Genomic DNA, 13772 nt, shown 5'->3' with positions numbered 1-13772 from the left:
GGCTATGAGTTGTTTACCTGTATCTCACCTTTTTTGTAAGGGGCGCCGAAAGTTGGCAGGCCCGTCAGCTATCCTGTTCTGTCTCCCTGCAATGTTTGTCTGATCTTGAATGGGATCGTGCTGAAAATTGTAATTTCCCCTCGGGGATTATTAAAGTATTTCTGAATCTGATTGATCTGCTTGCATTGGATTTGATTGATCTGCTTGCATTGGATTTTCTTTTTACATGTATTAACACACCACTTCCTTTTTATTAGGTTGGTATTTTCTGATTCTGATATTGCCAGACACGTTCATTTAATTTAATTCTAAGCAATACAACAATATTTTTGCATCCGACAAAAAAACCCCACAAACGCTGGCCTACTCCAATAAAAATGTCATGTTTGTGAAGTTAAAAAAAAAAGAGGCTGGCTTCCGCTGGAGAGACATGTGTCTGCTACCTTGAGCGCCCACACTTCTCCCAGTGTGGCGAGTTAGTACTGCTGAGGTATTGAACTGCAAGTTGACAATATAGCGCACCCTACTTTAGGCAGAGGTACTTGCTGCCTCATGAACAAGCACGCACCCCCTCGCATGCACACGCTCAATATACTGTGTGTAGCCATGGAGGCACTATCTGTGGCTGCCTCACTTCTTTTATCCCCGATTATTTTGATCAGGAAATACGGAATTTCTGTGATTTTGACCATGAAAATGATCAAAAGATACAGGAACCACACCAAAATCATATAGGAAGCACAGACCAAAAGAAATATTTAAACTTATTATAGTGTATTACTTCGTTTTTTAACATCTCATGGTTAAGCCACCTGGTGGCAAGGTGAGGCACTGCCTCACTTACCTCCCCTGATAGCATGTCACTGCCCTGCGATATCAGTGTATGGCTTGTATGATATGCAAATAGAATTGTCTTACATCAACTTATTTGTATACATATGCATGTATTAATATACAAATGTGATATACAAATAAATAATTTGTATAAACAAACGCTTATTTGTAAATATATTTGAGATTTGAAACTATATACAAATACAATTTATAAATATAAAAATGTGACATGCAAATAAATCAAGAATTTGTATAAATAAACATGTATTTGTAAATATATTTTTGAGATTTGAATATAAATATGCTTGATTTTGTATTTGTATTGAATTTGCAAATGTGTATCGCTTTTTTGCCGATGAGACATTCCTACCACAAACCAGATGCACAAATAAATGTGACCTACACTCTCCCCTGAACAACCAGCAGAGGGCACTGCAGTCAGAGTGGTCTGGGTTACAGACATGGTCAGACACTAGTGAGCCAATCAGAGGCACACTAGGGAGGGTCATATTACATGACTTTTGGTATGTGGATTTGACACACATTGCACTGATAAGAGATCAGTATCTACATCGGGACAAGGTCAATAAATGGCATTGGTACAATAAAATAAGCAGATAGTAGTCTTTTAGATTAACTGGATAAATTAGCATTAGCGAAAACAATGCTAATATTAGCTAGTTCAGGCCCATTGTGTTCTCTCGCTGTAAAGACGTGGATTGTTTTTGTGCAGGGAACTCCAGGCATTTTGCATATAATGCTGTGACCCAGACCGCTCTGGCTGCAGTACCCTCTACTGGTTGTTCAGGGGAGTGTGTAGGTCACATTTATTTGTGCATCTGGTTTGCGATAGGAATGTCTCCTGGACACAAAAGCACAACAGCAATCCACATATGCGAATCAATACAGATACAAATACATAATCAAGCATATTTATATTAGAATCTCAATAATATATTTACATATACACATTTATACAAATTCTTGATTTATTTGTATGTCACATTTTTATATTTATGAAATATATTTGTATATATTTTCAAATCTCAAAAATATATTTACAAATACGCATTTATTTATACAAATTATTTATTTGTATATCACATTTGTATTTGTATATTTATTAATATATGCATATGTATTAATATCATATTGATACATATATAAGTTGATGTGAGACAATTCTACTTCCATAGTATAACAGTATAGATATCCACCTTCAAATTAATTCTCTTGGACATAGAATTGAACAGAGCTGCACAGGTTGTTATTGAAATCATTTTCTTCTACTCCATGATGACATCACTGATGGAGCAATCTTCCGTTTCAGGGTTGATGTCTGTAGACATATTTGTCCACTGCTTCAACTTCCTCAGCAAGGCACCTGATCATCTTGGAGGCCCAGTTTCCCAAAGGAGGTGATTATGTTCTGCTTTAGAATATCACGGTACATGTTGGAATTAATTTCCCTCAGTTAACCTTCAGCTCTGGCGGCACTCACGCATCCCCAGACCACTTCTATCCTTGTTTTTTGATGGGGGTTGAGGTTTGTCATGTTTACAAACTTCACAAAGTAGTGGGTGATGTCCTCAATGTGCTATGACATCAGTGAGACAGCTAGACAGCGGTAAAGACTCCTTGTAATTATTCCACTATGCTTTAATTGTAAATTATCAAACTGCCGTCAAGTTTAACAGAGTAGCCTACATTAGTAAGTTTGCAGAGGAACTACAGCACATGAGTAAGAAATGTTTCATGAGTATTATAGCGCTTCACCTCCCTATAGAATAAAGCAACTCCATGAATCAGCCTCTCCTCTAATGTCATATATAATACAGGCAGCCATCAGCTGCGGGACACTCGATCTCTGCACAAAACCACTTGCGGCTGCAAGCTTCTGCTCCTCTGACCATGCTTTAAATCATGTTCACGACAAAGCACGTATAAGCGCTCCTTTTTTTGCACACGGAGGGATTTCATCTAATAAGGCGGTTGCAGTGGGGACACGCGGTTGTTGAGACGGGTCTGAAGAGCGTAATGGAACATTGAGAGTGCAATACCTCTTTTAGAGATTGCAGCTTGCGGTGTTGCTGCTTGAAACTTGGCGTGCAAAGAATGGGAGTCCCAAGTAAGCAGCCATGAGTTTGCCGAGGTGATTGGATACCCTGTTGGGCACCACCCTGACTTCATAAGGATTTAGGAATCTCTTGTGCATGACAGATGATGTCATCATCGAAGGGCGAGGATCCATACGTTACACTGCCTTTGTTTGTCAGACGTCTGCATCAGACTTTTCTTAACAGCTGTTCTCCCGAGATGCAAGCAGTCAGCAGTCAGAACGTGGACAAATGATCCATTCCACCCCCTGACCAGCTCCAACCATTTCAGTTCTGTCGGTCACCTAACAAACTGAGCAGTTGACGTTTGCATACATGGAGGTTTGGATTGAAACCTAAAAAGGAACCCTCAAGTCAGTCCATTGCAGACATGACACTAAACATCCTGAATTTGTCATTTGAGTCAAAGTGCACTGCACTCAGATGCCATGGTGATTTAGGGCTGTTTTTTTTTTTTATGATCTAAAGCCTTAAAAACAGGATTTCAACATTATAAGTTAATTGAGGGCACAAGGTCAAGCATGGAAGTGGACTAACTGAAGGACCAAGTGTAAAAACAATCATTGAGGACCAAGAACTGATCCCACAAAAAAGGGATTCTGTTCTTTTGCGCTCATTTTAACAAACGACCATGTTTGATTTTGGGTCTATTTTATTTCTGATGGGGTCTCAGTCAATACTATCAGTAACTCCCCTGTGAAATCCTTAAAACAGTAATGTGAATCAATAGAAAAAGTAGTCCTCAATCACTTCATACTTACATTGCACCTGTGACAAACTTTGACTTCAAGTGAAGGAAAGTGAGACCCTTTTAGGAGGCTAAGTAAGAGCAACTGGCAAAATGGGTCACACAGTGACTTGGCTTCCCACAAACCGTAAATAAAACCCCATACTGAATAGATCCTAATTTAAGACTGAAAAAAAAAGTCTAATATTTAGGGTCTATCGAGTATACACAAGACACATGAGTAGAAAATTCATGGGTCGTTATTATTATCACTTAGACGATGATTGCATGTGGCGTATACACCATATTGGATATAAAAAAACATGCAAGGAGTCAGAACTTTCCTTCCTTTCACTTAGATGCACACAACTAACTGAAAGATCCACTGGAAAAATAAATTATTCAAACACACTGTTGTTCTATTACCTATGGAGATCTCTTGTCTGTGGCAATTATTTTTTAATGTGCGAAAGTCATGATGGACATGTCCCTCATGAAAGCACTGACTTTTTCATGGAGCGAATACATTCGGATGATCCAACAATTGCAAACACTGCCCTCAAACCTCCAAACAGGAACCAAAAAGATTGAGGTGTGATCACATTTATGATGGACAAAATAGAACATATTCAGCAGAATCAGAAGTGTTCCCATCATTTAGGAAGGCATATCAGATATGGGCAAAAGGTTTCTCAGGGAAACACAAAGCACTCCAACATGATACGTTTTAAGAGAGGATGACTTTGATTTGTAGTCCCTCTATAGCTAGCATTCCTGGAGGCGGGGACCGTTATGCAAATCAACAGGTGCAGGCATGCCAAGACCAAATAAAGAGGACCGCTGCCTCCCAAGTACTTCAAGATGCCTATCTTGTCTGTTTGGACCACACTGTGGGGCTCTTGCAAGGCCACCTCCTGGAAATAAAGCTATTTTAAAGTCATGATTTGTTATCCAGGATCAGGTGATATAGTAAGAATGTCATGCTGGTAATCGTTTGTCCAGCCCCATCACAGATAATAAACTTCAACAACAGGAAATGCTTGTTTGAATGTAGTTATTTCTGTATATTCATTAAGTATGTGTTCTTTTTTGGCATGAAAAAGGTGGTGTGGTTCTTTTCATGTGAAGCCACTGCCCCCTGCTGTGCAAATTGTGTATTTTTCTGGTCTAAATGCTCACAATGACTTGCAAATTATTTTTATACAAGTAATTTCATACAATGTGGAAATCAGCGTATACAATTTCCCTTGGGAATTTTTCATTTAAATTATAAAATCCAAATATATACAAAAAGATCTATTCTATTTTAATATGTGTTTCATTTATAGTAAAATAGAATATCATCATAAATACAATTTTATTAATTGTATTTAATTTCATAAAAAATAAGTTCAAATAAAATTAACAATTGTTCTATCAATTCACATCTGAATTACTTTGTTGTAATTTATAAACAATCTTTTTAATTATAAAATAGATGGATTAAAATATATTAACTTAATATTTACTTAATCTGGGTGCAAACATGTTAGCAGAGCTTTACAAATGATGTCATGAAGGAATGTATAGTGACTATATTGGAAAAAAAAAAAACATGACTATGCTGCAATATGTTTTTTTTGTTTTTTTAAACAGACATTTGATGGATCAATTCTCCAGAATATTCCCATTAATGTTGTAAATTCATACATATTTGTGTAAGGATAGAGACACACATTATATTTTGAAAGAATTAAGTCCATCAGTTTTTATTTTATTTCCATTAACAAAGTGACTGCGTGGCAGATCTTAGGCATTCATAGGTTTGTCATTAAAAACAATAATAAAAAAAATATATTAAAAAAAAACAATTTAAATGTCAGAGCCAATTCTATCCCAAAATCAAAATTTTAGCTAACAGTCACTCAGGCCTTCTAATCTATAAATTATGTTAGAGAAAGGGAAATCACTAAGATTAAGGCAAACTACAATGCAAATCTCTTTCATGTTTGCTGTTATTTCTATATAACTGGGTTGCTCTACGAGTTTATCTAACTTACTAAAGTTAATAAATATGTGCTGCCAGCACAACTCAATAGTGCATGAGTTAAATTTTAAGCACTTCAAACTTGTTTCTAATCAACAGACATTGCAAACTTAAAACAGGCCAGCATGCTCTGTTAACAGTTCCAGAGTTAAATCCCCTGCTTGCTACGCCGCTGAATTTGAAGTACATTCAGTGAGCCTTGAGTGCATTTGGAAGCATCCTCATAATTTACTTGACAAACAGAATTTGGAACATTTAAACTCAACAACAGAATGGTTACGTAATTAGAGCAAAAGAACAATAATTCTGGCTGAGAATATAATCCAAATAAATAGGAGACAATGGTTTTGTATGAACAACATGCTTCAGTGCAACAAAAGCATGACTACTGTACTGAGGAGGCAACTAGGAACTTAAATGTGCGTGTTTTCTCAGACCCTCTCTACATCTGTGTCACAAGATGCATAGGTACCCTAGAATATTCTGAGGTAAACCTACTTTGTGGAACAAGTCGTTCTTTTCCTGTGTTAGCCTTGCGTGTGCTAACGACAAATGTTCTGGAATTTAGCTGCTGTAGACTCCGCTCAAACACGCGCCCCTTTGGATACAACCAGAGGCTCAGCATGAGTAAGGCAAGCTTAAAAAAATGTTACACAACAACAACAACTAAACATAAATACTTCAAGACACAATAAGTTAAAACCAAAACACGTCTACGAAATACACACTTAAAGTCATTTTATCGCTTCTCAGCAAAATGAAAACCTCAAGCACTAAAGAGGATTAGGGCAGCAATGATGAGAAATTTAGAGAAAAGGATTGTTAACCTTCTAAATATGTAAAATTCCAAGAAAAATCATGATGTCACAATTATTAAACATTTAATGTTATAAGAATAAAATATTAAATGTTGTAATATTACAGACATAACATGTTGATTAAAAAGTATATATATATATGCTAAGGCTTAAAATAACTTTTAAAAATAAAATGTAATGTTCCAAAAAAGCGGATCCGAAAGTGTAACTGGAGTGACCAATCAAAAGTATATATTAGGTTTTAAGAGAATTAAATGCTGTATTACAGTATAAGAGGGAGATTAAAAAAGCAATTTTAAGAGAACCTTTAGAAGTTTTTTGTCATAAGTTTGACTTGTTGTAATAGTTAACATTATTGAACGCTTCTCCCCATCTAAATATTCCAAGAACAATGTTGAGCATAATAAACTATTAAATTGGCTTCTAACAACTTTAAGTACAACTAACTAAAATGTCCCTTATTTTATTATATTTTCTATTTCAATATCATTACTATATTATATATCTGCTCTATTTTTCAGATATTAAAAATTTAAAAAAAGCTGCGGTTTTACGATAATTCTTTTAAACGCTTCATTTTTGCAATATTTTGACATTTAAATATTATCTTCATTACAAGATAACTTTTTAAATTTTTTTGTAAAATTAACACGATATTACTGATTTCAGGTTTATTGTAGTACTCAATAGACATTGACCTCGGGTAAAAAATCTTACTTTAATCTGTCAATATTTGGATATTATTCTCAAGACATAAAGACTTTATTTATTCAATCAATCAATCAATGTAGCCCTAAATCACTAGTGTCTCAAAGGGCTGCACAAACCACTACGACATCCTCGGTAGGCCCACATAAGGGCAAGGAAAACTCACACCCAGTGGGACATCGGTGACAATAATGACCCAGTGGGACGTCGGTGACAATGATGACTATGAGAACCTTGGAGAGGAGGAAAGCAATGGATGTCGAGCGGGTCTAACATGATACAGTGAGAGTTCAATCCACAATGGATCCAACACAGTCGCGAGAGTCCAGTCCAAAGCGGATCCAACACAGCAGCGAGACTCCTGTTCACAGCGGAGCCAGCAGGAAACAATCACAAGCGGAGGCGGGTCAGCAGCGCAGAGATGTCCCCAGCCGATTCACAGGCAAGCAGTACATGGCCACCGGATCGGACCGGACCCCCTCCACAAGGGAGAGTGGGACATAGAAGAAAAAGAAAAGAAACGGCAGATCAACTGGTCTAAAAAGGGAGTCTACTTAAAGGCTAGAGTATACAAATGAGTTTTAAGGTGAGACTTAAATGCTTCTACTGAGGTGGCATCTCGAACTGTTACCGGGAGGGCATTCCAGAGTACTGGAGCCCGAACGGAAAACGCTCTATAGCCCGCAGACTTTTTTTGGGCTTTGGGAATCACTAATAAGCCGGAGTCCTTTGAACGCAGATTTCTTGCCGGGACATATGGTGCAATACAATCGGCAAGATAGGATGGAGCTAGACCGTGTAGTATTTTATACGTAAGTAGTAAAACCTTAAAGTCACATCTTAAGTGCACAGGAAGCCAGTGCAGGTGAGCCAGTACAGGCGTAATGTGATCAAACTTTCTTGTTCTTGTCAAAAGTCTAGCAGCCGCATTTTGTACCAACTGTAATCTTTTAATGCTAGACATGGGGAGACCCGAAAATAATACGTTACAGTAGTCGAGACGAGACGTAACAAACGCATGGATAATGATCTCAGCGTCTTTAGTGGACAGAATGGAGCGAATTTTAGCGATATTACGGAGATGAAAGAAGGCCGTTTTAGTAACGCTTTTAATGTGTGACTCAAAGGAGAGAGTTGGGTCGAAGATAATACCCAGATTCTTTACCGTGTCGCCTTGTTTAATTATTTGGTTGTCAAACGTTAGAGTTGTATTATTAAATAGAGTTCGGTGTCTAGCAGGACCGATAATCAGCATTTCCGTTTTTTTGGCGTTGAGTTGCAAAAAGTTAGCGGACATCCATTGTTTAATTTCATTAAGACACGCCTCCAGCTGACTACAATCCGGCGTGTTGGTCAGCTTTAGGGGCATGTAGAGTTGGGTGTCATCAGCATAACAGTGAAAGCTAATACCGTATTTGCGTATGATGTCACCTAGTGGCAGCATGTAGATGCTGAAGAGTGCAGGGCCAAGGACCGAACCCTGGGGAACTCCACACGTTACCTTAACGTAGTCCGAGGTCACATTGTTATGGGAGACACACTGCATCCTATCAGAAAGATAAGAGTTAACCAAGACAGGGCTAAGTCTGACATACCAATTCGTGTTTTGATACGTTCTAATAAAATATTATGATCGACGGTATCGAAAGCAGCGCTAAGATCGAGGAGCAGCAACATAGATGACGCATCAGAATCCATCGTTAGCAATAGATCATTAGTCATTTTTGCGAGGGCTGTCTCCGTGGAGTGATTTGCCCTGAAACCGGATTGAAAGGTTTCACATAGATTGTTAGACGCTAAGTGTTCATTTAACTGCTCCGCAACAATTTTTTCAAGGATTTTTGAAATAAAGGGAAGGTGAGACACCGGTCGGTAGTTTACCATGAGGTCAGGATCGAGGTTAGGTCTTTTAAGAAGAGGATGAATAACCGCTTTTTTGAATGCTAGGGGAACAGTGCCCGAGGAGAGTGATAAGTTTATAATATTTAGCACTGATGGACCTAATAATACAAAGAGCTCCTTGATCAGTTTCCCAGGAAGAGGGTCAAGTAAACAGGGTCAAGTAAACATGTTGTCTGTTTTATTCCATTTAAACGTTGTAACAATTCCTCTAATGTTATTTCCTCAAAACGAGAGAAACTATTTTGGAGGGCAGTATCCGCCGTATATACCATCGTATCAGTGTTAATAGAACCCCGTTGTAGCTGGGACGTATTGTCTTTAATCTCCTTTCTAATGACTTAAATTTTCTTACTAAAGAATTGCATAAAATCATCAGCTGAGTGGGTTGAGCTACTGGAGGGGGTCCCTTGTTGGGTTAGCGATGCTACCGTACTAAACAAAAATTTAGGATCGTTTTTATTACGGTGGATGAGATTTGAGTAATATTTAGCTTTAGCTAAGGTAAGCATGCGTTTATAAGTTATTAAACCATCACTCCATGCTTGATGGTGCACCTCAAGTTTAGTCGTGCGCCATTTGCGTTCCAGCTTTCTACATAATCATTTCTGAGCTCTAGTTTCTTCTGTAAACCACGGGGTGCGATTTTTTGCAGCCTTTTTTAACTTTAGCGGTGCTATGTTATCAATGGTTTCGCGCAGGGTGTCGGTAAGTTGTTAGTGAGGTTATCAATAGAGCCCACATACTTTGGGAATGGTGCCATTACCGAGGGCAGTAGGTCAGCAAGAGTTGTCGTTGTGGCTGTATTAATGTTGCGGCTGCTATAGCAGTTATTATTATTATTAGTTTGACGAACATGCGTCTGAACCCCGAATTTTATAAGGTAATGATCGGACAATACTTTAGTATACGGGAGTATCGTAACTTTGGAAACGGTGATACCCCTGACAAGCACTAGGTCTATCGTATTACCGTTGCGATGCGTGGGTTCATTTATTATTTGTGTGAGACCACAGCTATCAATTACAGTCTGGAGTGCTACGCACGGTGGGTCCGATGGGGTATTCATATGGATATTAAAGTCCCCCATTATGATTATATTATCGGCGTGTGTCACTAGATCAGCAACGAACTCTGAGAATTCATTGATAAAGTCCGAATAGGGCCCTGGGGGGCGGTAGATAACAGCCAGGTTGTAAATCATAATAATTTTTTCTTCTAATATCACATGAGGGGGTGACTTGTCCAGGGTGTACCCCGCCTACTACCCGAATGCAGCTGAGATAAGCTCCAGCACCCCCGCAAACCAGTAAGGGACAAGCAGAAGAAAATGGATGGATCACGAGAGTATATTCAGAATGTTACTGGAGGAAAACCTCACTTCATTCTCGTAATATATTTTGCATTTTTGCCCTAATGCTCCTTGGTGTACATTATTATGTACAAGTAATAAAAAGTTTATTTACAAACACCAACAGTCCCTGATGGTTTAAGGCCAAAATGCAACAGCAGCCACATCCATGAAGTTGCTGCTGCCGTTGAATGTTCCTCAGTTTGTACAAGAACACTGAAGCCCCTTGCTTTATCATCATAAACCTCCACTTTCTGCGGTAAAAAGTATATATATATATATATATATATATATATATATATATATATATATATATATACTTTAAAAGTCAGCTAAAGTTGCAGCAAAAACAAAAGAGAACCAAATGTCACCTTTTTTCTGCAGTTTGTGGGTTCTTTCTTTTTTAAAAGGGCAGACCTTATATACATACATGAGTTTGTGTGACTCCAGCACAGTCATCCGGGGCTCGTGTGACACCTTCTCATCCTAGCAAGAGTTTAGCAGGAGTGTGGGAGATACTCCACCAGGGTTTTTAGAAGCATTGAGGAAGGTCACTGGTTTGAGTTTGGCTGGCTTCTCCTAATGGTGGTGAACGGCAGCAGCCGTCAGAGCATGCCGAAGCCTTCGCTTCCCTCGCTGATGGCCAATTTCAGCATCTTGTGCAGCTCTTCATACGAGTCGTACGTGGGGAGGCACAACTGGTTGAAACTATACAGGAGAGGACCACAGACATTTGACTTAATGCAAACATGAATCATAAACACCCTCACATTTTGGCAACTATTTTATTACAGTATATAGCTCTGCCTATATGTGCTATTCACATGTTTATTTATCTTGTTTGCATTGGACAAATGTTACACAGAATTCCAAAAATGGACTGGACAAAATTATTGGCACCTTTTCAAAATTGTAAGAAATAGTTGTATTCTAAGCATTTGATTCTCCTTTAATTTGTAATTAAACTCACCTGTAGCAAGTAACAGGTGCTGACAATATAGAAATCACACTTGCAGCCAATTAAATTGGAGAAACGTTGACTCAACCTTTAAAGGCCTACTGAAACCCACTACTACCCACCACGCTGTCTGATAGTTTATACATCAATGATGAAATATTAACATTGCAACCCATGCCAATACGGCTTTTTTGGTTTACTAAATTACAATTTTAAATTTCCCGGGAGTTTCGTCTTGGAAACGTCGTGTAATGATGACGTGTACGCAGGACGTCACGCGTTTTTAGGAAGTGTGAGCACTACGCACACACACAGGTAAAAGTCGTCTGCTTTAACGGCATAATTACACAGTATTTTGGAGATCTGTGTTGCTGAATCTTTTGCAATTTGTTCAATTAATATTGGAGAAGTCACAGTAGAAAGATGGAGTTGGGAAGCTTTAGACTTTAGCCACACAAGCACACAGTGATTCCTTGTTTAAAATTCCCGGAGCTGAATGTCAACCAGCAGGTTTCGGTGAGAAAATTGTGGTTAAAAAGTCGCCACTTACCGATATCAGCTGAGCTTGTGTCGTCCGTACAGCTGCCGTCGACACCCGTGAGACACGGCGTAAAGACACCCGTGGACAAACCCCTCCGACTATCAGTTAATATTAAACTCACTAAAACACTTGCAACACAATAGAAAGATAAGGTATTCCCCAGAATTATCCTATTAAATGTGTTTAAAAATATCGGAATACGTCCCAATGCTATCGCGTTTAATTTTTTTTAACTCGTTTTTTTTCTTTTCTAGTCTGTCGCTATCAATATCCTCAAACAGGAATCTTTCATCCTCGCTCAAATTAATGGGGAAATTGTCGTTTTCTCGTTCTGAATAACTGTTTCTGTTGGAGGCTCCCATTAAAATCAATGTGAATATGTGAGGAGCCCTCAACATGGACGTCATCGTCTGCGACTCCCGGTAAAGGCGAGGCTTTTTCAGGAAGTACCAAAAGTGGCGAACTTTATCGTCGATTTTCTTTACTAAATCCTTTCAGCAAAAATAGGGCAATATCGCGAAATGATCACGTATGACACATAGAATGGACCTGCTATTCCCGTTTAAATAAGAAAATCTCATTTCAGTAGGCCTTTAAGTTGTGTGTACCACACTGAGCATGGAGAAAAGAAAGAAGAGCAAATAACTCTCAGAAGATTTGAGAACCAAGATTGTGGAAAAGCATGGACAATCTCAGGGACAAGTCCATCTCCAGAAAAAACACACAAAAATGGCTTAAGACAAAGTTCTGAAGTGGCCAACAACGAGTCCAGATCTAAATCCTTTAGAAGATGGGTGTCAAACTCTGGCCCGCGGGCCATATTTGGCCCGCCGTGTAATTTATTTTGGCCCTTGAGGCAATATCAAATTAACATTACAACTGGCCCGCCATTATTACACAGCAGCGGTGCCACTGTAACACCGCAATTTCTCACACTTGCCAATCCTCCCGAAGTTCAGTGCCCCTCCCGAAAATCTCCCAGGGCAAGCATTCTCACGATTTTCACCCGGACAACAATATTGAGGGCGTGCCTTAAAGGCACTGCCTTTAGCATTGTCTACTACCTGTCGTCACGTCCGCATTTCCTCCATACAAACAGCGTGCAGGCCCACTCGCATAATATATGCGGTTATTACACACACATAAGTGAATGCAAGGCATACTTGCATTCACTTGCATACTACCAGCAGAACGAGTTCTGAATGCCCCTTTCTTCTCTCGTCTTGAGAGGAAGTTTGTGTCCACTCACTTCCTGTTTCCTCTCAAACATCCCACCTTCAGTGTTTATACGGCCACTGAGGGTGGCCGTATAAACAACTTTAACACTGTTACAAATATACGCCACTTTGTGAACTCACACCAAACAAGAATGACAAACACATTTCGGTAGAACATCTGCACTGTAACATAACATAAACAACAGAACAAATACCCAGAACCCCTTGCAGCACAAACTCTTTCGGGACGCTACAATATATTTGGATATTTACCTCAGTAGGCTGCAAATACAAACGAGGCATTAAATTTGTATTTAAATTATATTTGATATGCCATTGATATTTTTTAATTATTATTATTATTATTATTATTTGAAACTCGATTTTGGATGTCACTATAAAGTTACTGTATATAAAAGCCTTGCTTGTTCAATGCAAAACTTGTTTGGGTCCCTATTAGAAGGTTAATTTGTTCAACCTTGGCCCACGGCTTTGTTCAGTTTTAAATTTTGGCCCAATCTGTATTTGAGTTTGACACCCCTGCTTTAGAACATCTGTAGAGAGATCTAAAAACAG

General features: G+C 38.6%; 1 protein-coding gene across 7 annotated transcripts in view; it reads right to left on the bottom strand.

Annotated features, from left to right (window-relative positions):
• Positions 1 to 5394: 5394 nt before the first annotated feature.
• The window catches only part of arel1 (apoptosis resistant E3 ubiquitin protein ligase 1), a 94556-nt gene continuing 86178 nt past the window's right edge, over positions 5395 to 13772 (bottom strand). For all 7 annotated transcript variants that reach the window (XM_061895064.1, XM_061895066.1, XM_061895069.1 and 4 more), the window contains one exon: positions 5395 to 11188. In XM_061895064.1, coding sequence (XP_061751048.1) covers positions 11086 to 11188 — 103 coding nt within the window. In that variant the 3' untranslated portion in view covers positions 5395 to 11085. The remainder of the gene's footprint in view (positions 11189 to 13772) is intronic.

The sequence above is a fragment of the Nerophis ophidion genome, linkage group LG03 (genome assembly GCF_033978795.1).
Source record: "Nerophis ophidion isolate RoL-2023_Sa linkage group LG03, RoL_Noph_v1.0, whole genome shotgun sequence".
Lineage (NCBI taxonomy): Eukaryota > Metazoa > Chordata > Actinopteri > Syngnathiformes > Syngnathidae > Nerophis > Nerophis ophidion.
Note: the sequence above shows the minus strand (reverse complement) of the source record. Positions and strands in the feature narration are given on the sequence as shown.